The sequence below is a fragment of the Ambystoma mexicanum genome, chromosome 5q (assembly GCF_040938575.1).
Source record: "Ambystoma mexicanum isolate Mex_15411 chromosome 5q, UKY_AmexF1_1, whole genome shotgun sequence".
Taxonomy (NCBI): Eukaryota; Metazoa; Chordata; class Amphibia; order Caudata; family Ambystomatidae; genus Ambystoma; species Ambystoma mexicanum.
This window is the reverse complement of record NC_090933.1, coordinates 108,014,897-108,041,540: the sequence shown is the minus strand read 5'-3', so window position 1 is coordinate 108,041,540 and position 26,644 is coordinate 108,014,897. Positions and strand designations below refer to the sequence as shown.

At 46.0% G+C, this 26,644-nt stretch overlaps 1 protein-coding gene across 1 annotated transcript in view; it reads left to right on the top strand.

Moving 5' to 3' along the window:
- The window catches only part of GALNT12 (polypeptide N-acetylgalactosaminyltransferase 12), a 548,792-nt gene that overhangs the window by 204,754 nt on the left and 317,394 nt on the right, over nt 1-26,644 (top strand). Inside the window, exon 3 of the mRNA XM_069620610.1 lies at nt 5,294-5,483. Within this exon, the coding sequence (XP_069476711.1) occupies nt 5,294-5,483 (190 nt within the window). The remainder of the gene's footprint in view (nt 1-5,293; nt 5,484-26,644) is intronic.

Here is a 26,644-nt window from a genome sequence, read left to right as displayed (position 1 = left end):
GTGTCTGGCAGCCCGTGTCCGGGCTGCTCATCCTCTCCAGCTCCCCAGAATTACCTCCCCAGTCACTGCAGTCTTTAGTTGGGGCCAGCTGTGCGCTGCCTTTCCCCGATGCAGCAGGGACCGCTACGCCCGCTCAGGGCTTATACCGGGTCCAGCCTCAGCCCTCCGGTGTTCCGGGCTTCTGTGGGAGCCGATGTGTTGTGTCCTGCCCTCTCCTGGGCCCCGGTAGTGCGAGGCCTTCGCTCTGCCGGGGGTCCGCCCGTGCAGCGGGCTGCGCGCAGAGCCACCGCACTGTCAGCTCTCTCCAATGCTAGCAGCGCCGCCACAATCCCGCTGCTCTGGCACACATCAGCACCTGGCAATCTGGGGCCGCACAGTATTCCACTGTGCCTCTGCCCGCCGCGGGCCACAGTGTCCGTGCCTGGGTCCGGTCGGGTCCGCCAACTAGGACCTCGCTTCAGCTCCCCAGCCGGGCTTAGGCAGCCACTCGGTGCATCTTCCACAGCACCGATGCGCTCTACAGCTGCAGCGCGTCCTGCGAGTCCCAACCAGCCGGCCGCATCTCATCCCTCATGGGCCAGTCCCCGCTGGCGATTCAGCATTGCGGCAGACTCGAGCCCGGTCCCAGCAACAGATTTTCTTTTTCGCGGCTCCGTGGTCACTTTATGACCCTTTGTTTGCCGCCGGCCATCTTGTCCGCCTCCATATCACGGGCACCCTGCTTTTCGCAGATCGCTGCGTCTGCCTCATTCAGCTACTGCAAACAGTTTTCTGGTGCCCAATGCATGCACCAGCTATTCATGAGTCTGTGGCTATGCTGGTGACAGTCTCATGTTCCTGCAAACATCATTTCTCCCTTAGGATTGATGTCTGATCACGGGAGCTCCTCCAGAGCACGTCCTTCTATGCGTCCATCAAGCCACGCCCCTTCGAGGTGATTGGATTGTGCTGATCTGGTCAGTCGGTTGGGAGTGTAAAGTTTGAATTTATCGCAGAGATATAAAGGCGCTTGATTATTAAGGCATCTGTATGAAGTGTGAGGGTTTTGAATTTGATTCTTTGGTTAATGTAGTCATCTAGGCGCTCTGCCTCGTCTCTGTGATGTGGTGTGTTCTCGGGAAATTGGTTGCTGCTCTGAGAGCATTGTTTTGATAGATTTGCAATTTTTTCAGGTTGTATTGGTTGGGGCCTAGGTATAGTGCATTGCAGTAATCTAACTTGGTTAGTACTAAGGCTCTGGCTAATGTAATGCAGTTGTCTCAAGTCAGAAAGGGCCTGCAGGCGTTGCCACTGCTTACACCTGTAAGCTCATCATTTATTTTGTCTGGATAAGGAGAGGGTCGCGCCAATGTAGATACCTAATGTTTTAACATTCTTCGAGACCTTAATGTTATTTCCATCAATGTTGAAAGAGTTAAACTGAATGCCGAGTCTGTTGAGTTTGGCTTGAGTTCCTACAAGGAGTATCTCGGTTTTGTTATCATTCAGGCATAGTCCATGTTTCGCCATCCATGCTTGGATGATTAAGTAAATGTCATTGAGTCGTTTGGAGTCGGTTGTGTAATTGCCTGAGATGGGGATGAGAATTTGGGTGTCGTCGGCATAGTTGGTATATGAGACACCCAAACGGTCCAAGTCATCGAATAGAGACTTTGTAAATATGTTGTATAGCGCGGGGAAACGCATGAGCCTTGCGGCACCCCACAGGATAGGTTAAACCTCATTTAGGACACCCTTGGCCGCTGGATGTTGTGCAGCTGGATGTGTCTGAATGGATCAAAGACTAAGCTCCTGAATTTTGGATCCTCGCAGGCTGGAGCAAAACTGGATTGGAGATACTCAAATTTCAAAATCGAAGGCAACAGTATAGCAGTTTTGGAAAAGGTGAAAACGCTAGGAGTGTATTTTTAGTCATTACTGAGCACTGAGCTTCACACTGAAAACACAGCAAGAACTTCACAATACCACCTAAGACTGTTGAGGGATATTAAAACCTTTGTCTCGAGCAAAAATTGAGAGACATTAGTGAGGGCAATATTTATGCCAAGAATTGACTACTGCAACGTACGTCTATGTGGAGCTAGTAAATGTAGCATCCAAAGACTCCAAGTGCTCCAAAACAAAGCAGTCCGGATCATTAAAAACATCCCCAGGGGAGGGCATGGGTCCAACCCTACAAAGGATCTACACTGGCTGCTCGAGTCCAATTCATTATAAATACCCTGACCCATAAGTCCCTTTATAGGGCAGCCCCCTCCTATCTGCAACAATGCCTAGTACAATATGAAACTAACAACACTATGCTCCAGTAAAACCAACCGCCTTACGTGCCCTTTGACAAATCGGGTTAGAGGGTCCTTCCCTGCCCAAGAAGCATGGAGCACACACTCTACCGATCTGCATCAGGAAAGGAATCTTTCCATCTTTAAGAGGCACTTGGAGACTTATTTATTTTAGTATTACTTTGTTCCTCAACTGCCTGATTCTTTTTGTCTTGTATTCTTTTTGACATTGTCTTGTTTGTATGTGTGCCCTGATGCCTGCAGACTTTGGCACATTACAAATAAAAGATGTCCTGATGTGCAATATTAATTAACTGTGGGTCATCATATTAGGTATGCGTTTCGTTTTTATACTATATTCTTATTTCAAGCTAGCATGTTCATAGTTCCCACCTTAAATGGCTTTTATAGATCTAGACCGCAGAGTATAATTAAATAAAAAGAAGGACTTGATTTTAAAAGGTAAGTGATAGTCCTCTTGCTACATTTTACCACGCTTTGCTTTGGTCAAGGTTCTCTTTTTTTTTTTAGTTTCGAGGGACTCCCCTTTACCCCCACTCCCCACACCCCCTAACTGGTACACACCCTCCTTCTGTGCTTGCAGGGAACCTCTTTGTGCCGCCGTCATTGTAGCACATCCCTCTTCTGGGGTTTCTATGGTCTCTTCTCCTTACAGGAGCACACCCCTCTTCCGTGGTTCAGGGGGTACTCCTAGCTCTCACTGGAACACAGCCCTGTTTTGGGGCTCAAGGGGCTCTTCTTCCCCCTCACCGGAGGACACCCCTCTTCTGGAGATCCAGGGGGTCTTTTCCCCCCGTAGTGGATCACACCTCTCTTCTGGGCTCAAGGGATTCCCCTTCTCTGGTGCTCTGCAGCTTTCTCAACACGATCCTCTCCTCAGCGCACAGACCTGTATGTGGATCTTGGTCTCAGTTTTTAAGCACTTAACATCCCCCCATTGACAGAAGGGTGTATTGGGATATGTTATATTTTTTTGCATCTAGGATACTTGCCTGTTAACTCAGAGGTTTCTCTGGGTGTGCTAGTGTTTCCCTGTAGCAAATCTTTTTTTCTGAATCCCTGAAAGACATTTTGCGCTCTACTCAAGGTTTTGGTTTTCTAAACCAGATGTATCTGGGGAGATGCATCTCTGAATATCATGTCTCTTTGGGAACTGATGGGTCTTAACTAGTTGCTCTCACAGGGGTTTGGGGAATAATTCAGGTCTGGTCCTATCAGCCGTACTCATGCAATAACGTGGACTGGATGCAATGTTGGCACCGTTACATTGTCACAGACCAAACACAGGCATTTCCAATGCTTGGTGATGCCAATAGGACTCCACAATGCCTGTGCAGCCTCACTGCTTTCTCAGCCATGGCATGCAGGATGTCATTGTTGCTTCCTTGTCGGCAGCAGAACACCTTCACATGTGACCAATGTATACAGGAGGTACTGCAATGGCTTTGGAACCATCAGTTGTGAATCCAAGTGATTTGCCCGCGGCTGAAAGTACCGCAGGCAAATCGTTTGCATAAGAAAGGTGCGAACTACCAAAGGTTCCCAACTTTCTCATGCGAACACACGTACATTCTCACATCCACACAACACACCCATAACACCCCCATGCCCCCAACATAAACAAACCCCACTTACCTTCATCTTCACGCTGGTTCCCTGCAGCGGCAGTGATCGGGAACCGGCGCTGCAGGGTCCTTTTCTGAAGGTTGCGGGGGTTTCCCCCGCAGCCCCCGCTCACCATACCATAAAGTATAGTGAGCGGGGCGATGCAGGGGACACCCCCGCAACCCTGGTTTATTTTTTTTACAATGCTACCACCAAAGGTTCGAACTTTTGGTGTTCGAACCTTTGGTGGTAGCATTTTTAGAACAAATGGTCATTGCGACCATATGTTTTCGGGAAAATCGTCCTAAACCTCAGTTGTACGCTAAAAGGCGACAGTCTCTTTTCCTTGACTGAAGGGATCCTTGGCTGCCTGTTGTAATAATGCAAGCAGTTCTCAACTGGCCAGCACCGTTAATGTGACTGAAATTCAGAGGTTTCTCAGCTTTACAAATTTCTGTCACTGATTCACACCTCACTACTCTGCTTTGGTTCAACCATTAACAGACTCGCTCAAAGGAATGTTCCATTCTGCCTTATCCAAGAAACTGCCTCATTACGAGGCCGGCGGTAACCCGCCGGTGCTACTGGTGGATCGCCGCCGACCTCAAAACACTGAATCCGCCTCCTTACTTCCCGTGGTGTCCCGGGAATGGGGACTCGGAAGCACTGACACCGTTGCTAATGGTGCCGGTGCTTCGTTGCGCCTGGCAAGGTAAGACCTGCTGGGCGCACGGGCCTCGGCAGGCAGGCTTGTAGTGTGACGGTCCGGAAACAAGGGTGCGGGTAAGCTTACCAGGCACCTTTGTTTCCATAACGCCACACTCGTAATGAGGTCCACTGAGTAGGCATTTCAGCTTTTCAAGGGTTTTCGTTCTACCTTGTTACTAGTTCAGCGACCTGCAGTGTTCTTTTTTCTGGAAACCAACACTTTCTATGCATTACATGGAGTTGTGACATCACAGCTAGACACAGACTACACTTTGACCTATCGCTTTCCCATCTCATGACATATCCAGCTGAAATAAATACACAATTCATGACCTGGAAATGCTTGCTGTTAGTGGGTTTCTCAAACTGGCACTAGAACCTGGAAGGTACACTTCATGCCACACCCTTCGGGGATGACACCTACCCTATTAAATTCCTGAGGATTCCCTTGGCGGTCGGGACTAACCGGTCTGCTCCTGTCAATCCTCGTAAATTTGACCACACAGCAGGTTGGGATATTTTCAATATCGGAGCATTATTTTAAAATAGTATTGTTAAACTGTTTACTCCATTGATTGCTTTTAACCTTGGTTAATGTTTTCTGAATCCCTTAAGTGTTTATTAAATTTGACCACTTTAAACTGGCTAAATTTTATGTCTTATCTTTTTTTAATTAGAACATCTGAAAAAGCCTTTGGAAAATCATATAGCTGGTTTACGAAAGGTACGTCTCATTCGTGCCAATAAGCGAGAAGGATTAGTTCGAGCCAGACTGCTTGGTGCTACGAAAGCAACAGGAGATGTTCTGACATTTCTCGACTGTCATTGTGAATGCCATGAGGGTTGGTTGGAGCCGTTGCTGGCCAGGTATTTCTTTTTACTTCAATTCCTTATTCTATTTCATTTTACGTTTTGAATGCAAATATTCTACTCCCTTCAGCCACATTCTCCGCACATGATAGGTTAGTACAATTCAAATGTGTTGTTTATGGTCTGGAGTTCCAAAACCTCTATGCCTATCGTGTTTTTTATCTGCCCTTAAGGCACACCTTATGCGAGAGATATACTTAAAATTTATTGTTGGTCAAAAACATAATTGTTGGAAACTCTGCTGGTATTTTCACAACTTCCTTCTTAATTCTGGTACACCTTCGTAACATGACTATGCATGTTGTTGCCCATCCAAGTGCATAGCTAGTGGTATGGAAGTTGAAGAGGAACTCCATATATCTGGGGCAGTGTCTCAAAAAGAACATTGGAACCCCAATTGAACAGGACTGCTCATGATGCAGGTATTTGAACCGCTAGGAACTCTTTTGGCTCGATTCATGTTATAGTACTGCTTGGGCAAGACGCTTTTGGCATTCACGAAGACGACTGTTTCTGAGTTACCATTGAAGGAAGCAATGCGATTACAAGGCACAATAGTGTTTTGTATTTTGATGGGGCTAAATCCGGTTTTACGTGAGTCGTCAAACTGCTGGACGGTCAACAGTCACTAGCTTGGTAAAGTTGTAATGTCCCAGTGTTTGAGTTTATTACCTTTTGTAGGTAATATCTATCCTGGTTAGAAAATACCCACAGGAAAAACATGTGCGCAATCCCTGCAAAAAGCTCTTGTTAGTATATTTGTAGGAAGTCCTAGACTTGAAAACCAAAGGGTGGGTGGAATCACATGAAAGGAAGCAGCAATAAAAGGAAACCAAATACTACTTGATTAACACCTCCCTAGCCATCCGTTGCCAAGTTAAATGTATTGGGCCTCATTATGAGGTTGGCGGTAACCCGCCTGTGCCACCAACCCTGTAACACTGAATCTGGCGCCTGTCTTCCCGATGCCACCGGGACATTACAATTTCCGGCGGCACGGGAAGTCTGGCGCCGGATTTTGTAAATCCCCATTCCCATAGAGTCCAATAGGACTTTATGGGAGTGGGGAGACGGAAGTGCTGGCACCTTTGCTAACGGTGCTGGTGCTTCCGTGACGAATCTGCCTACTGGAGCTGCTGCGCCCGCCTCGGTCAGACCCGCCGGGCGCAGCGGCCCAGGCAGGCAGACTCGTAGTGTGGTGGTCTGGAAACAATGGTGCTGGTGAGCTTACTGGCACCCTTGTTTCTGGACTGTTATACTTGTAATGAGGCCCATTGTTCTTGGAAGTAAATATACAGTACCCAATGCAGAGCATTTACTTAAATCTACGGCAATTATAGGCAAGGATTATTTGCTTCCTTTCTACAAAATAACCAGTATAAAAGCCTGAAAGTCCTACGAGAAGGCTGCCTTAGAGCGACATTTAAAATCTTGTCTAAATAGGCAAGATTTTAGGAGAGGTCAGAGATGCCTTCGACCCGGTGACCCATGGTCAACTTGCTAAAGATACTAGCACTCCCCTGATTGTTCTACGTTTTTCAGAACACCCCAGTACAGCACCCAAGTAAACAATTTGAAATTATGAACACATTGGTATTGGTATTGTTTATTTGTAAAGCGCTCAAGGAGGGAGGGAACAAGGTGATAAAACAGTCATTCAGAGCCCTTGAATTTCTGAATGGTACAGGTCTGCACGGGCCGAGTGGGTGCATGGAAAAAGTGCTTTATAATACAATTAACGGTGTAGATAACAGGAAATAGGTCTGACAACGATTCTGAAGTTTTTCCAAGTGCGTTGAGGCGCAGCCATGCAATGAGGGGAGACAAGGGAAAACCCAATAGATGATCATCAAGGCATGGCCATTCAGATTGTGCAAGTGCGCAGACAGGTGCAGGAGAGGGGGGTGAGGGGACCAAGTGCGACGAGTCAGTCCGAACCTGCGGTAAGTGCTGAGAGATGCCACTCTAATGGGTCTTTGACCATAGGCAATAACGATGAGGCAAGTGCAAGACACGGAGGCAAGTGTGAGAGTACTGGTGAGGGTGCCAGGGACCTGTGAGACTCTCGGGTACACCAGGCGGCCAGTCAGCAGGCTGTGCGGAAAAGGAGGGAGAGAGGGATTGAGCAGAGAGAAAAAATAGCAGGGTAGAGGGGGAGAGAGAAGGAAGAGGCGAAGAGGAATATCTTGAGGAGTTTCCGGAACTTAAGGAGATCAGGCTCAAGACAGAGTGCAGCAGGGAGACTATTCCAGAGGGAGGCCCCAGCAGAGGATAAAGATCTCCCCCTAAATCTCTGCTTGGAAAAACATCTCACTCGCAGAAGGTTGGAGTTAGACGAGCGGAGGGCTCGGGAAGAACAGTATTTAGGTAGGCAATGCTGCAGATGGGTAGGTCTCAGACCCTAGAAAGCCTTGTGGACAATGCAGAGGGTCTTGAAGCTGATCCTTGCAGTGACTGGGAGCCAGTGGAGGGATTTCAGCACCGGACAGATGCGGTCCCTGGGCTTGAGGCCAAGGATAAGTCTTGCTGTTCTGGATGAGTTGCAGAGGGCGCAGATCAGAGGCAGAGGAGTGGTGTGGGGGAATAGACATCCACGTATTGCACTACGCACACTGACTAGGTCGCTGTGGGAAGGACGGGTGGGACTGCCAGATATTAAACAATACTACTGTTGCATCCTACTTGATAGCAAATGAATGGCTGCACGGGACGATCAAACTCCCACACATGAGACTGGAACTAGATCTAATTGGAGGAACAGACCCACTGCAGGTGTTATATGGAAACTAGAGATGGAAACGGCTACCCCCGGGGGGGTCAGAGACTAGTGCACATTAGGGCAGAAGCCATCAAAGCAATGGGATGGAATGTGAGGAGTACAACATTTCAGCCCTTATGGGACAAGCAGGCGTTGGGGGAAATCAGGAAGTTGGGAGGCAAGCCGCGGTGGGCGAGGGCGGGGATAGCCCAACTAGGGGATGTAATCAGGCAGAATGCTAGATCATTCCAGGAGCTAAGGGGCAAGCATGGGCTGTATCCGAGGGAGGCTGATACATATTTACGTCCGGCACATGCAGTGGTGATGCAATTTGGGGGCAATTTAGACCCTTAGAGGTAAACCTTTTTGCTGAAGCTCTGACAAAAAAGGTCATCTCTATACTATACCAGGCCATCAATTTTTCAGCACGCCCTCTGATGCAGCGTAAGGAGACTTGGGTACCCTGGAAAGTGAGGAATGGGTGAATTCCCTGGTGGAGGCAAGGGGGGGGTGGTAAATGTGTCTTCTCGATTGAGACTTCTCCAATACAAAATCTTGCACAGAGTGTACAGTCAAGGGACCGACTACATAAAATGTGTAGAGCCAAGACGGCTTCATATCTGAAGTGTGGGGACTTGTGGAATTGGCGGCGGATTGGGGCCTTGTGGGAGATGGGCCTCCACAGACTGGAGAGAGTATTGAGCAGGGCAATCCAGCGGGATCCCAAAATCCTATTGTTACATACTTGTGATGACTTTGAAAGGAACAGATGGGAGAGTAAGTTGATGGCTATTGCAGCAATCTTGGTCCAAAGGGACCTGGCAGTCAAATGGGGTTTGGGGGACATCCCAATGGTAGCGACTGGGGAATTGGGCATGGGAAACTGGCAGAGTATGGAAAAGATAGTCTACCGGAGCAGTGGGATGTTGGGGAAGTAAAACAAAATATGGAAGAAATGGGAGAACTATGCTGATTAAGGAAGTAGGGCTCACTCCAATGCTATTAGCGTCATGGACCGTGGGGAAATAACCAGGACTGGTGAAGGGGATGAAGGGGGGCGGACAGGAAGTTGGCATGCGGGGTAACCACATTGTGCTTTTTTATTCTGTTTTGTAACGTGCTGTTTTTGGAAAATGCAAATAAAAAAGAGTTTATTTAAAAAAAAGAGATGCCTGAGAGTTGAAGGTTAAGGTTACAGATAGGAGGGCCCCTTACTGCACATCTGTAAGGAACTAGTGGCAACAGTAAAAACAGACACAAGTGATCAGTTCAAGGGTGTTTTATTAAACTGTAAATGCAGGGTGGAAAAACGCCTAATCTAAATCTAAGATGGGAGCAAGCATCGACCATGAAAAGAAAAATAAGTAAGTCCTTGTGGCATTGTGTCAAAATAAAAGGGCCTATACGAAGAAAAACCTATTGCCAATTCCTTACCACTATTTACACAGAGTGTGGGATAAGGGTTCAGTAAAGAAAGAAGTGTTCACAAATAATACGTCGGGATGTGATTGCCAGGGGTCTCCCTTCCCCACGTTTTCACCTTGGGACAAGGTCGGACCTTGGAACACAGCACACGCTCAGGCTTTCTCAGCATGAGCCCACCGTTCCGTTCTAGCTATAAGATTCTTTGATGGTTAAGTCTCTTTTCAATAAAAAGTCTCTTGCCCTTGAGGGCCTGATGTATTCAACAAACAAACAAAAAGTTCTGTTCCACGTATGGCTTTGGGTGACGGCTTCACCCCTCGCTCCCCCTCTTCTGTGCGCACACCCCTCTCAAAATCGTATTCAACAAATCAACTAAACAGTTCCTTTTTCAATGAACTTTGGGTGATAACTTTCCACCCACGGATCTCCCTCTTTCAGGTTCGGAAGCCTTTCAGACGTCAGCCTCCCTCCTCGTATTGCGCTCTTGTGCTCCACCTTTTATCCCAGTGGGGAAGAGAAAGGGCCGTCAGGTGTCTGTGGTACTGATCAACTGCCTGACTTTGCCTGACCCTTGTATTGGGGCATGTCAATACAAGGGTGTTAGTCCGTTGTCTTCTGTAGTGTGCAAAAGTGTTTGTGTCGGAAAAGGTGGTGGGGGGGCAGTATTATGGAATATCCTATGTGGTAGGATGGGGAAAAGGTGTTGAAAGGAGGGGGATACCGCGTCTCACCTGTCGGTGTCTGTGAGGATCTCATGGTGACAACAGTAAGACAGACACAAGTAATCGCAGTTCAAGGGTGTTTATTTAACTGTATGCAGGGTGGAAAAACGCCTAATCTAAATCTAAGATGGGGGAAAAAGCATCGACCATCAAATGATACATAAGGCAGTCCTTGTGGCGTTGTCAAATAATAAAGGTCTATTCTAAGAAACCTATTGCCAAACCTCACAACGAATACAAAAAGTGTGTGGGATAGTTTTTAAGAAAAGAAATGAGTGTTTGTAAATAATATGTCAGGATGCGGTAGCTTGGAATTTCCTTCCCCACGTTTGAAGCACAGGTAACATGGGAGCTTGGAACACAGTGCACACTCGAGCTTTCTCAGCATGAGTTAACAGTTCCAATGGCAGCAATCGGGACCGTTGATAGCCAAGTCTTGTTTCTTCTTGAAAGCCTCTTGCCTTCGAGGGCCTGAGGTATTCACAAAACAAACACTAAGTTCTCTTTGCATTTCACCTTCGGGTCCCCCTCTTCTGGGGCTGATCCTTCAAAACTGTTCCTCTTCGTAATAGATTTTGGGTTATGACTTCACCCCTGGATCTCCCATGTTCGGGCTCGGACCTGTCTCGACTGTTAGCCTCCCTCCGCCGGGTTCCTTTTGGCTTTCATCCAGTCTTCCTGCTATTGTTCTCACAAAAAAAGTCTGTTTAACAGTTCACTGTGAACCTTCCTTGCTCGGGTTCACGTGATTGCTTTACATATTTTCAGGGTGTTAGCCTTCCACCCCTGGATCTCCCTCTGCCGGGCCCTGACCCTCTATAACAAGAGGGACAATGTACTTCTACTGTCCTGCGGTGCCTCTTGGTTTCTCCCTTGGTCGGGCTTGGATTCCAAACACCCAGCGGGACAGTGTACTTCTCTTGTCCCCTCCTCAGCATCTCAATGTCTTTTCAAACAGTTCATAGTGGACATTCCGTGATTTTGTCAATACACTGTTTCTCAGGACTTTAGACTTTCCCCTCCTCGTTAGCACCCCTCTTCTGGGTTCACTCCCGCCAACTTAACTTTCACTTGTAATGTGCACAGGATTCACTTTCCCCATTTTACTTTCACCAGGCGGATTCGCTTCCCTTTTACATTCACCATGCGGGATTCACTTCCCTTACTTTCTCACATTTGTAGATCAAAGTCTTTCGATTGTATGAGGATTTTACTAGACCTTCAGTAGGACCACTTTGACCTCTTCTGGCAGCTTTCCTACTGCCTTCTGCTTGCTGTAGTTCTGCTCAGACGGGGATCGAGCGGCACCCACATGGTGCTGTTTCCCTCTGCTGCTGATCTCCCCTCAACACGTTTACAGTTCTTTCACAGTTCATTGAAGTTGGGTTCAAACTTGCTAATTTGCGTTCCTCATTCAACACAGCCCGGCTCTTATCGGGTCCCCTCTCGACTCACCGGCTGTGATAAACCGCTTGGCAAGACAGACAGAAACAGCAAAAGGTTAGAAGAAGAGTAACGGATACGTGAGAAAAGAATGAGGAGGCGAAGAGATGAGGAAGATTCGAAGGACAGATGAACGTAGAAATGAAAAGAGAAAGGAAGAAGATAGGGTCAGAGAAGAGGCGAGGAAGCGCAAATAATTTGATGATGTAGAACGTAAGCGAAGACCGAGAGCACTCGATCTTGAATATCTGGGGAGAGAGGTTAAAAAACCCGCTCCAGTTGTAGACTAGGAAGACATCAAAGAATTCTTTCCTGCATATGATTCAGTACCAGGCATGTCTGGGGAAAAATTGATGATGACTTCGACACCAGAAGCATCGGAGAAACGATCAATAAAATATATGATGAAATGGGGCTATAACAAATACCCCAAGGGGAGGGGGAAGACGAGCGCCTGGAGAGCACTCAGCTGTACGACACTGAGGATGTCACTCAAAGCAGTGGGAATAGAGAGCTATCCCTGGATAGATTAGAAATAAGCAGGAACAAGGAGGATACAAGAATTTGCGTGAATTGGGGACAGACAATGTCCGACTCCGAAAGGGAAGAGCGCAAAGAAAACGAAGAAGGGAGGCGCAGTCAAAGACGACTCCCAAGGGAACAGGAATTAAGATGGTCAGACACTAGCGAGTCTGCACCAAGGGCATCAGAGTCTTCCATGCAGTCTGACTGACATGAAGGAGTATCTCATGGTCAGACGGGGGTGTCTTCACCGCCCTATGTAGACAGACTAAGGACATTGCCAGGTAGACGGCAATGCGGGAATATTACCCCTGCAATAGACAGAAGAACAATGAGAGAAGAGAAAGAGGGCTACGCATTACAATTTCCGCTACTAGAGAAGGGGGGAGTATGACCACAATATGTTCCATGGCCCCACATGGATCGAGAAAATTTGAAAAACAAGCTTCCAATTCTGACATCGGGAGCCGGAAACTGGATACATGAGTTAGAAAAAATGACAGGGGGAAACGCCCTAGCTATAGGGGACATCAAAGGTCTCCTGATCGCCATACTTGGTGAGAGAGCAGACGACGTGTGGGCACGAGCAGGCTACCCTGGTGTAACCACAATTAATACCACGCATGACGGAGCTCCATTCAACAATTGTAGAGCTACAGTATGGAAAGCGCTACGAGTACTTTACCCAGATACTTCCGATATGGGAGCTATAATGACTCAAAAAATGAAGGATTCTGAGGATCCGTTAATTTATATACAGAATTTCCAAGACGCGTGGCTGCTCGAAACGCATGAATCTTGGACGAAATCAATACCTGTGTTTGCACATATATTGTGCAAAGGGTTGCACGAGCCGGTGCAAAAACAACTCAAGAAATTGGTAGGAGTTGAAGCCAAACCTTGGGCAGAAATACAGTTGACCATTGCACATTATTGTAGACTGTTGCAAGAAAAGAATCGCAAAAAGGAAGCGACTCGTAAGGGTGAAGAAGCGAAGTTGGTGCAAAAGAAATTGTCAAAGTATGATCTTGATGGAGCCATGATAATCGAGCATGCAGCAGGTGGCTAGTCCACAACACAATAATCAGAGTAACGTAGGATTTTACTCAGGGGGAGAGGATTTAGGGGAAGAGGATGGCAGAGCAATCAGGAGGGTTTCCAAAATAATAAAGGAGGATTTCAAAACATGCAAAATGGTAACCAAGATATGTCGACTGGGAAAATGATCCGACCACCGCCAGTTTGTTGGCTGTGTGGAATGACAGGGCACTTGGCGCGCACATGCAGAAGTCAAGGCATGATGCAGAACGGCCAAGGGACAGGAGCAGGCATGATAAATCCACCTGCAGCGTTGCAACAGGATGGTGCACAGAATCACACGGTGCAACAAGTACAAGGAGCGCTGAAAGGGGTGCAACCACAAAGCATTGGGAATTTTCCACAAGGACAATCCCAACAGGCACCGCTGCAACTATCACAGACCATGAACCCTGGAAGGGGAAGTAACAAGGGGAATGGGGGAAATCCACCGGCACACGGTGGGCCAAATTTATATATAAATTAGGACAGCTCACTGGGGACCCTGATGTGCTCTATCCTATCAGTGACCGCAGACCCTCCTAGGGAACCTAGAGTGAATGTCGTTAGAGGGGGTAAAGAATATTCCTTCCTAGTGGACACGGGTGCAACACGCTCGTGCATAGGTGAAGGCAAGTTTTCCTTGTCCGGCGAGGCCATATATACTCAAGAGTTTTACAGGAGCTCACAGTCAAGTTCCCTTCACAAACGCACTCCCAGTCGCCATAGGAGAGTGCAAAATGAATGTACCTTTATTATATTCACGTCAAACCCCGTAAATATTTTGGGTCGAGACTTAATGACAAAGTTGAACATGACAAGATCGTTCACGGAGGAGGGCATAGTATGCTCCACTCCAGGAATGCACTATTTAAATGTATGCAAAATGGTTAGAGCATACTCAGGACACATAGCTATGAGGGCCATACCATTAGAGCCAGAAATCTTTGCATATGGCATGCGTGTGCTTATGGCAGGATTGCCAGGCCTTGGAGACAAAATCATGAGAACCCCTGATTAGTTTTTATTCAGACCAAGAATACCTATGCATGAGGCGGAGGGACAAGTATTTCCCTTGATACACACAGCTGAAGTATGAGGGAAAGTGGTCTTGGTTGATGGTTACGATGACGAAGGCAAACAATTGTGCGCGATAATCTCCATCGAAGAAGGATATCGAGTGACTGACTGTTTGAAGAGAAAACAGATATAGGAGAGACCATGGTAGAAGTAAGTCTCACCTCTTTGGTAAAGATGATTAAAAGAGAAGTACCTCAGAAAATGATGGCACTAAAACGTCCTGAATATTTTGATGACGATATAGCTAAAGTGCCTGTCTCAGTGTGGACTACCGGACCATATGACGTGGGTCTCTTGAAGGGGGTTGGAGAAGTAAGGATTAAACTGAAACCAGGAGCAATCCTACGAAGAGCACGACAATATCCCATGTCCAGAGAGGCAGATGAAGGGATTTTTAAGACAATTTCTGCCATGATGGACCAGGGCATCTTAGTGACGTCAGAGTCACCATGTAATAAGTCAGTGTATCCTCTCAAAAAATCAAAGGGAGGGTCTTGGCGTTTAATTTAGGATTTACGCCCAATAAATGATATTGTTGAGGCCGAGTTCCCTTTAGTCCCTAACCTGGCTACAATTCTATGTAATATACCTGTTGAGGAAAAATATTTCACGGTGATTGACTTGAAAAATGCATTTTTCTCAATCCCGTTGCATCGTGACTCACAAGGTCTGACGTCATGCCCGTTCAGACAAATGCGTCTGAAAAGCACGAGGCTGCCACAGGGGTACTGCGAGTCCCCTTCTATTTTCAACAGAGTCCTGCAGATGGACTTAAGCAATATTGCAGTAAAAAGTGTCGTATTGCAGTATGTGGATGACATCCTTACCTGCAGCACAACAGAAGAGCAATGCATGCACGATTCTTTTCAGCTGCTGACTATACTGACTGAGAAAGGATATAAGGTTGACAAGGAAACGTTACAATATTGTCAACAGGAAGTGCTGTACATAGGCCAGCTGATCTCACATGAAGGAAAGAAAGTGACCCCAGAAAGGACTCAGCCATACTGAACACGGCTAAGCCACACACGATAAAGCAGATGCAGAACTTTTTAGGCCTATGCAACTATGTCAGGGCATGGGTTTTCGATTACAGCTCTTACAGTAAGCCTTTACTTCAGGCCCTAAAGAAGGCCCAAGTGACGAAAGAAAAGATTGAATGGTCTGAAACCATGGCGAAAGGGTTTGCTGAATTCAAGAGAGCTATTGGTACAGCTCCAGTTCTCGGAATTCCCAATTATGCTGAGTAATTTTACCTGTTTTCACACAAAAATGGCAGCGTCATGTCAGCAGTGCTCGCTCAAAGAACCTTGTTGGGGTACAAGCCCCTGGCATATTACAGTGGGAATCTGGACCGAGTAATGAGAGGTCACTTCCCATGCGAACAAAGTTTAGCTGCCATAGCGTTCGCCATAGAGGAGGCGACAACCTTTGTAATGGGATACTCCATGACGTTATACGTCGAGCACTCGCTATTTGCCATTCTAGAGAAACCAAAGGGCACACTGACATCTCAGAGAGCTTCTGCTTATGAAGTAATCAAATCAAAACCATTGATTAAGATAATCCGATGTAAGATAGTGAACCGAGCAATGTTGATAGCAGAGCCAGTCACTGAAGGAGAGCCGATACATGACTGTGCAAATTCTGAAGAATTCTATGATGAAATTCCCAGGGTAAAAGAAAATGCCTTGGCAGGAGGAGAGATCGTCTTTATTGACGGGTCTTCGAGAATCAATCAGAGTGATGCGCAAAGATATGTGATGAAACACACAGCAAATGGAGAATTTTGAGTACTTCTTAGTGCTCGAATACCATCTCATTATTCAGCACAGGCTGCAGAATTATTGGCGTTGATACTCGCCATTGAGAATCACGCAGACCAGAAAGTAATGGTGTACAGTGACTCCACCTATGTGACGTCGACAGTGCACGCAGGTTTAGCGCCCTGGAAAAGGAGGGGCTACCTCCGATCAGACGGCACGCCATTGCAGCACGCAGCCTTATTGGACAGGCTGATTAAGGCACTACAGCTCCCAGTGGGCATAGCGTTCGTGAAATGCGCCATCCACATGAAAGGGACAGATTTTGTCTCACGCGGAAACCAAGCAGCAGACACGGAAGCCAAGCGTATGGCATCCAAAAGTGAGACGGTTATGGAAGTGGAAGTCGCCTGTACCTATGAGGGAATGTTGGTTGCACAAACACCTGAAGCCTACAAGAATCTTGGGCAAACGCAGTTAATGGAACTCCAAGGGGAGGCCCAACAGGAAGAGAAAAACCTGTGGAAATGTCGAGGGTGTTCTTTAAACCCCTCTGACAGCTTGTGGCGACAAGACAGCACTGGTAAACCAGTAATGCCTGTAGCCCTATTAAAAATAGCGGTGGAGCAGTTGCATTACCCGGCGCATATGGCAAAGGAGAATCTAGCATCAACGCTCACGGAAGACTGGTTCATACCGAATTTAGCAGAGCAGGTTGCATTTTTCATGGTGAACTGTTTAATCTGCCAAATGGGCCTTTTCAGCACTTGCATGTAGATTACGTCGACATAATTCAAGTATGTAACGGGTACAGATACTTGATTGCTGTGGTGTGTCCATTCTCTAGATGGATAGAGGCAGGTCCATGTACACACCCAAACTCTACCTGTGCGGCCACATTTTTAGCGAGGGAAGTGTTCCCCAGGTGGGGGGGGGGGGTTCTGCGAAGTCATGAGATCAGATAACGGGACTCACTTTGTAAATGAAGTTTTTGAGCAGATTAGCTTGTTGCTTGGTATAAAGCGCAAGTTCTCGTCGGCGTATCAACCACAAGGTAATGGGATCTGTGAGAAGCTCAACGGCTTGTTAAAGGGGAGGATAGCCAAGTTGAAGCTTACTCTACAGAAGGGATGGTTACACTGCCTTCCACTGGCATTGCATGCTCTTCGGAACCAACCTGGCTCCGACCATCATCTTACGCCACACGAGAAGAAGAATGAGAACTCGCCTAACACCCGGAGATAGAGCTAGATGTGATGCCCAGTCAACAGGAGAGGTTTTAGGGTCTGAAATGCAAAACTATCTGAACTCCATGACCTCTTGCCTTACTGTAATTTCAGACCAGCTGCAGCGACGACGAAAAAGGTGTAGCGCAGCACAAACACAGAAGGAGACACTACATCAGACTCAGATCAAGGTCTGTGTGTTCCACTCGTCTTCCCTGGAGATGCTGTGTTGGTGAGGAACCATACAAGGAAAAGTGGGGCGAACCAAGATTCAATGGTCCTTTTATCATAGAGGCCTGCACTCTGTCTGCTGTGAAGCTACAGGGCAGGAGAGCATGGATTTTTTTCTGACATCAAACCCTACATCGGAGAAGGCCCCCTGCCTGCACCCCAACGAGAGGAATTGACTAGCAATGGGGAAGAATCACAGCACGTGCAGACGAGATCCATGACGAGGAAGGCGCATGACCAGCTAGACAAAAACAAGGAACTTTTGTGCAAAAAGTTGTGGCTTCTTTTTGGACATTCCTCGAAGCAAAAAAGGGGATAAAGACATAAAAACAGACACTCTGTGCATCCTAGTTGCAGGGTGAAGAAGAAAATTGCACGTGTAAGCCACAACATAGTCTGTTGACTTTGAACTTTTGGACTGAGGCACGCTGAAGCCTTGATGAGAAAAAGACTATGCCAAATTTTGACCGAGGACACTTACATCGTAGGCAAACACAGTATCCCAACACGTTCCACATCGGAACCCTATTTGAAATCACTTATGGTGTCCCACAGTAGAGACATCACAAAGGACGAGGTCACCTATTTCAACCTAGTGCTAAGATCATACCCGTCACTGGTAGGGAGGCTCACCAGTGTCACAGACTTTCTCCAAGATCCTGAAAAACGAAAAAATAAGACAACTGCTTGCTGTCATTGCCGAACAATTTATTATACTCCCTGAGTACAGCAAGAAAGAATCGAATGTTCCCAACATAGGCGGAAATTAATGAGCTCGTCAACACACTGTTCTGTTCTTCTTTTGCATAATCGAGGAGTGTCCAACTCTTATTGGAAGAACGACGGACACACTCGCGTTTCTTCGAGACCCAGCGAACACTGAACATTTGAGTCATCGTTTAAATAAGGTCATCATTTTAATCGCACTCCACGTGACCGGACAGTGCAGATATTGTTTACATCAAGGAATAAAACATATAATCCTGAACCCAGCAAGACAGGACAGATGTCCCTGTAGCCAGAAGATAGCAGATTGGCATACAAAGTCATCTTTCACCTTATTGAAGACTTTCCCAAGCTAGTTGGAAGACCAATCAATGTTGACGTACTTACATTTCTTTGAGATCCAGTAAAGTGTACGCAGCTAAACATGCTCCTGCATGGTATTATAGCTCAAATCAAAATGTCCAATCTCCATCGAATCCTTAGGAGAAGACCGTAAAACTTTCCGCTGAGGGGCAGATCGAGGGAGCGGAGTCAAGAACGCCATGTGTTATATTTGTTATTTTTCCCTATTTCTTCATACTGACCAGTGTCCAATATGTCCTCAGGACTGAAGCAGATTCGAGGGGTCGACTGGGAGCTGACCTACTTTGAACATGCACAGTAAAAGGGCTCACTGAAGTGTTATATAATCTGTTTTTCCCATAGTCTAGCAGAGGACTGTATCCTGAAATAAGAGACAATCTGTCGCCCGCAAGAGGGGCGACACTTGTGAACCATCTAACACTTGCAAACGCAGTATTTGGAAGATGATATTGGTTAAGGAAATAATAACATTGACATTTGGCGATTGTTCGAGATGGGGGCCCAGAGCAGCAATCTGGTCCTTCCACAAGCCGAGAGGCACCCCTGCCTCTCTGGAAGGAAATGCTGTTGCCTTACATATCGAACCATAATGTACTTGTGCATTGTATTTATCATTATTTTACTGTCATTAACGATCAGAACTGCATTCTTTATTGGTGCACGAAGCGTTCCAATTTCAGTGCACCCACCTGATGATACACGCATGAAACCCACAAGAGCACCCAGACCCTATATAGTCATTCCAGTCCCTAGAAAATCCAATGGTAGGTTAATTGAACTTGAAATGAACGTGATTAATAGTGATATACACACACGTATGGTAACGAACGAGCAGGAAAGCCGGAGACAGGATCGGCATGAAATGAATGAAGAAAAAACACTGACCACTACATGCACATACACACTGAATGCACAAGGAACAGGCCTAGTGTCAATGACCGCAGAACCACAAACGAAAACAGCAGAGAAGATGAGACTGCCTGCCATAAAAACCTTCTCGGAGGATAGTGGGAGAAAACAAAAAGAATTTAGAGAAAGACCAACAGAAGCAGTCATATCAGAAACTCTTAAGAAAACAGAAACGGCCTCAGAAAAACTCCCCGCAAGGACACAAATGTAAGTAGACTTACTATTCCCGCACATAGCCAGAGCGAGAAAACTGCATGATGAACTGAAAAATAAAACCACAGAAACTGCATTACCCAGCATATATGTTCCAACACAAGAGATAAGTACCAGTTCCACAATACAGCCATATACCAGACCAGTGTCGGGCTGGTTGGCATGGGCATTTGCACGCAGCCGAAAAAAGATGCACGCGGACCGGGAAAGAGCTGCCAGACTCCTGTCCACCCAAATGGCACAGATGAGGAGACCTGCACCATGGACCAGGATATCTGAAGATCCTCCAGCGAGAAAGAGCCATACAGATGCATTCAGAGATGTAGTAATGGCAAACTACATGAAAACCTTAAGAATCAAGAGAAGCATGCATGAAGAGAACAATGAACTAAACGATTACCTGGATAGCACAGCACATCTAGGAAACATTTGCTACCAGCACATGAAGGAAGTTGGAAGACGAAAATCCGATGGGGAATGCTTCGTTTGTGCACTCATACCTTACAGCATGGGGAAGTCCAAGATCTTCGTGGCAGTAGACATTGATGTCCCGACGGCACACTCTCTCACACGTAGCAATGTGCAAGACCAGAGGCCAGTCCATGGGAAGTGATGCCTCATTGATATGGGCAACTGAAACAGCTTACCCCGAGGAAGATGATTATGTCCAGGACATTAAGACAAGAAACAGAGCTCATACTAAGAATCAAGTGATTAAGTACGCGAAGCCTGTATTTAAAGGAACAGGAATAAGATGGAAAGTGAACCCGAGACTAAATGTCCAAGGGAAAACTCCATCAGAGACTAAAATTTGGAAAAACAGAGGCCAAATGCAGATTTGGGGAACAGTGCTTTCACCAAACGGATGGGAGTAAGGAGTAGTGATCTGCCGAGCATGGATGGCCCTCTGAGCCTGCAAGGAAGCCTTTGAAAACTCACAAAGACTGTCCAAGCCAGTGTGGCCAAAACTTGCAAAACTACTGACATGGGTTGAAGACAGAGGAGGACCCCTGCAGATAGTGACACTAGAAAGTCTGAAATTGTGCTTCAGGAACAACGGCACAAGAAAGTTGGGAGAGAATCGGAACTGTGGCCAGATTTTTGAATTTTCTGCCAAATCTGAAGAAGCATTTCATGCACTCCCATATGAACACAGGCTGTACAGCCTCACCTCATGAGTATTCACAACAAACAATTTTTATGCCAAGAATCCAAGCTGGAGTAAACACTAAATGGTTGGAGATAACCAGATGGGAGTTACTACAAACCATCAACAGGACAATAAAAGGATTCAATGCAATCAAGGAAGAGTTAAGAGCCATCCGACTGATGACTCTCCAGAACAGATATGTACTTGACATGATCACAGTTATGGATGGAGGAGTTTGTGCAAAAATAGGAGAATCATGTTGCACAGTTATACCTTCTCACGACAAAGAAAATGGAACTCTAACAGAAGCCATAAGTATGCTGACAAACCTGCAGAACCAGATGATCAATGAAACCGACGCAAAGTTGACGATGACAGCTGGTTTGGATCACTATTTTCATGGGTCCCACAATGGATGGCAGATATATTCAAGTTTCTGGGAGCCCTGATATTGATGATATTACTAGGATTTTGCGTTATCAAGATAATAATCTCGCAGTGCCAGAAAACTGCGAAGAAAGCCATAGGGATAAAGAACATGATTGATGTCAAACCAGGATGGAAGCCCAGAGATCTGACTGATGAAGAAATCAGAGACTTTGTGAAGGCCAGCAAGCACACACCAGAAGGTACAAGTTTCTTTATCCCGGGAAACACAGAAATTATAAAGGAAAATTGATTTACTGCAGCCCAAATGGACAATATCAGCTGATGACATGGAACAAAGATGAACATGTAAAGACAGCAGGAAGCCTGAGAGGAGTGATAAAAATATGGGCTCCAAAGAGACACTTCTTGAAACCATCATGTACAAACCCAGAAGATGAAGAAGGAATGAACCCAGAAGATGAAGTGAAGATGAATGCAGAGGAACCAAGTCAGATGAATCCAAAGGAGGAAGTGGTTGATGAATCGACCAGAGGGGGGAGTGTAAAGGAGGTCCCAAATAAAGCCTGCACTCCAGTCGCCCATTCTGAAGTCCCAGGAACGTTCACACCGAGATATGTGACGTATGAGGTACAAATAAACCAGCAGAGAGCTGCAGTAGGGCTCTGCCCAGTACCTATCAGAAGAACAACACCTGTTGAAGTACCGATACCTAGAAAACCATGGACAGTAAGGTATCCATTGGGAAAACCCTACCAGCAAATAAGACGAAATGAAGATTGCCTAAAAGCTGTCCCGGAAGAAACCCAAAAGGCCTTAATTGAAGATGAATGGTGACGTCACGAAGGCCCTGACGGACTCGCAGATAGAAGATATGACGACAAAAGGATGACACAAGAGACGAAATGCTATGAATAAGGATATCGTGAACCTAAAAGGAGAGAACGATGTTGAAATATAAAGAAACTTGTAAGCAGGATGAAGCCATTCAACCAGCTAACGCATGTACCTATGCTTGTAACTGCAAGAAAGCTTAAGAAAACAGTGCAGCTTGCTATGCTAAGTAGAATAATAAAGCAGCAAGCGCCATTATACACAATCTACCTCAAAACAAAGCATGTTATATAAGTGAGAGTCCACTTTACACAAAAGCAGAATTAACTCTGGTTACTAGAGGTCAAACAGGACAGGATTCGTATTCCAGCTAAAACGAGAAGAGATGGCTGAATCGAAACTCAGCAGAGGCAACGTGAGCAAGGAAGAGCCAAGGTCAGACCAATAGAAGGCGCGAACAGTAGCTTTGCGGAATCGAAACTTAAGAACTGAATAGCCTCTCTCAGGAAGGCTGAGATAAGGAGGCATAGGCAGGTGGCAAGCCGAATAACAATTAAATGCACAAATTGAAGGAAACTAGGCAGATTCACGGTGTGAGCAGCACCTGACCATCCGAGCAAGAAGAAGCACAGGGTCACACCTACGCCTGGCTGTTGCCCAGACAGAGATATCATAACTTTTTCTGACAAGAAGATAGTTTTGAGGCCAACCACAGCCAACTAATTGACACATAGCCACTAAAGTAATGATTGATGAAGTGAGGTCAGGTGAATCTTGGGGCATCCTGCACTTGGCTGACCATTCTGCATGCTGCTAAGTAAAGTGGACATGTATGCATGGGGTTGAAGCCAACCCAATCACAATGGACCAAATAATCTAGGGTCCTATAGATAGTAGAACCACTAGGACGTCGTACTCATAGTGACGTCTACTAGAGTAATGTTAGAAGGAAGGGCTTAGATGCCCACCTGATAGTGTTTATCCAATCCCCTCACTCCGTTACCATATACAGGTATAGTACCTTTAGTAAAGTTACCTTTTCCCAACCAATAGAATTGCATGTACATTTTTCGAGTGTTACGAGTTTTTGGTATAAATGTTACTGTTTGTATGAAGTTCTTGGGAGTTTAAGCGAGACGGACTATCGCATCACTGTTGATTTCCATGTTTCCCTGTTTTTTTGTACTTGTCATTAAACTGACTCCCCTTTGCCAAACCATTGAGTTGTCCTTATTGATTGGTGTTGGAGTAATTTACCTGCACCCCCATCCATCTCAAAGGTGCAGCTATCTCGTCTGAAAGTACTGCGGAGCAAACCCCAACTCTATGGGCCGGCTGGGGGTCTCCCCAGTACACTTGCAATACACTTGTGCTATTGTCCGCGGTCTTAGGTTCTCCTCCATGAAGGTTCCGCGGGTCTGGGACGAAAAGGGCAAGGTCACTTCTCTCCTCACCACCCTCTCACTTCCCTCCGCTTTTCTCCTCTTGAACTGCCACGCCTGCTTAGCCGTCTCGTCGTGCGGACTGCCATGCACGTAGTATGCTCTCTTGCTCCACCTTTTATCCTTCTGGGGAAAGGAAAGGGCTGTCGGGTGTGTGTGGTTATCGACAGTAATTACCCAACTCTGCCTGACCCTTGGGTTGGGAAATGTCAGGTAAACAGTTTCGTCATTAGACCGTTTTCTATCAGAGTAACAAAGTATTTGTATTGGAAAAAGAGGGTGTTGGAGGGTTCGAGTGTCCTATAGGGTAGGATGGGGAAGATTTGCGAAATGGACGAGAATTACTGGGATGCAGAACATATGAAATAGTGGGACCGGTAGTATTCTGTCATAGGAGATTGGTGTTTCAAAAGATGACAATCAGAGGGATGGGATTGGCAGGGTTTGCTGGGTAAGCAGAAGTAGCGGTGTTCATGACATGAACAAAGGGGATAGTGGGCATCGTAGTGTTTGGTCCTATAAGGTTGGGAATGCAGGAAATTATAATCGGAGGGACAGGAAGGAGGATGGGGAGTATTCAAATGGAGACTGGTGAAACAATAATTCTGGGAGTTATGCTTTTTGGGTGTAACCGGGTTTGGGACCTTAGAGGATTGATTACGTACAGAGGAGATGTTGGATCGGGGCAGGAGAGTTCTAACGGGAGGAAGGAAGGCAGATGCAATACAGCCCATGAAAGCCTTAGATATCTTGCCCTCCTCTCCTTCTCTTGTAAGATAATGCGTCTCCCTTTAGACTTTCTCTTGAGCATAAGCCCGGGCTCCCCTACCCAGATGATCTTTTCCCGCTTGTCTGCCTTTCGTGTTGGGTTTAGAGAAGGTCCTCCCTTTCTTGGCTTCCTGGGACTCTTGAGGTTTGCTAGGTGAGATATCCTCAGGTATCCAGGTTATCCTCCCTCTCTGGTCCACCCCCAGGAACTGGATCCAGTAGCGATGGCCGTGTCCTGGCCACCTAGATGCCCGGAGACTAGCTAGGGAGACACCTTCAATTTTCTCACAAGTTCTTCCACTCCATCAATTGAGTTGAAGCTCTTGTTGAGGCAACAGGGGGGTGGGGCGGTTAACCTTTTGAGAGGTGATGAGGTTGGTCAGATGTTTAGAAGCATTTCCATGAAGTGCTTTGTATTACCAGTATGAACATTATGAATGAGGGAGGCAGAGGGAGAGGCAGAGGGAGAGCGAGACAGAGAGAAACAGAGAAGAGAGAGAGAGGGGACTTATAACTTTGAGTTTTGAAAAGTGTTGCAATCATTGCTGGAAATGCACAACATTTCCTGGGGGAAGCTAAGTTTCAAATAATGTGGTTGCCCTGAATATAGGAAGCTGGCTGGGCTGGGCCTTTGGTCTACACAGAACGCTGATCTGACATGACAATTCTTGTCTGAGCGCAAATCCGTCTTGTTCCGGCCCAATTCCACCCTAGGTTGCAATAGCCTAATTTACAGGCGTTAAATGGCTTTTTTTGTCTTTTTTATCACTTTGATTGCAGCAGATGAAAACTGCTACGCGAAAAAAGCAGTTGGAACAAATCCTAGTGAAACGCGGATGGTATGCATATATCCGTACATTACCATTATAGGGGAAAACAAAATGTAGACTTTGTGGAGTAGGAGATAACTTATTAAGTACAATGTCAGTCATTGTATGGGTCATGGGCAGGTAAAAGTGCAATACTGAAGATGTGTTGGCAGATTGTGGCCCAAAAGTCCTGTGGTTGCTGTTAAAGCTGTAGATACCTTCGAAATTGTTGTACCATGTGAATGAGGCTTCGGGGGATGATAGCAGCTAAGATTGCACCTCCAGCCTTCCAGGGTGAATAAAGTACTTTTCTTAGCCAGTAGACCACCAATACAAGAGGCACTGCTTTTAGTAACTTGTACTGATAACTTTGTGGTCCTTGCAACACTGCAGAGTATAATGCAAGCAATATTCAATATGAGAATTTGTTTTTGCTGCAAAATGGTGCAAGATTTTGAGGTAGTGGGCTGAAGGTCTTCAATGTTCACATAAATAGTGTAGACCTCATGTGGTGCTGTTTCAATCAAAAGGTATAATTTGTGTCTTGTCAGTGTACTTCACAACATGCATCTTAGTCTGCTTATCAGTGTGCTATTCAATGAAAATACCGTTTTAGTAACCTGTCAAACCAATGCAAATGTGTAGGTGAATAGAGAGGTGTATGGGATATGTGGGCAGGATTTGTTTTGAAGCCATGCAATGTCGGAGTCTGAAGTATTGTTTCACATCAATGCAGCGTTCGAAATTGTTCACAATCGTTCACAATTTAACACATTATGAAAGTCAAATATTAATTTGCCCTGTAAGGATTTTGAGTAGACAAATGTCATGCTCGCCGTGTCCTACTTTAGCATTGCTAACATTAATCTATCAGTGGAGAGCAACATTGCAATATCGTTTACTTAGCCTCCAAGGGATAATTGGTATAGACTCTGCCTGGCATTATTCGTATATAAAATGAGGGCAACAATATTCAGATAACTAGAATGCTTTTCACTCAATCTGCAACCTTTCCACATTTTCAGAGTTCCATGGGGCATAGACCTTAAAAAATTATATGGCAATTCGCTGCTATACAAAAATGGTTTTGCTTAACACTTGCATGATCCCACACAACAACTGAAAGATGATGGTATGTTGCAAACAATATTCTATGCACTTCATAGTAATTGTGCACATGCAGATTTGTGACATTTTCTTAAAATGCACATTATATTGTCATGAGGATGTAAATAGGATTTGCTTGCAAAGTATTGTGGGTATGCAAAGATCCCAGTGTGTGTTTTACTGCTACAATCCCTCACTTTTTA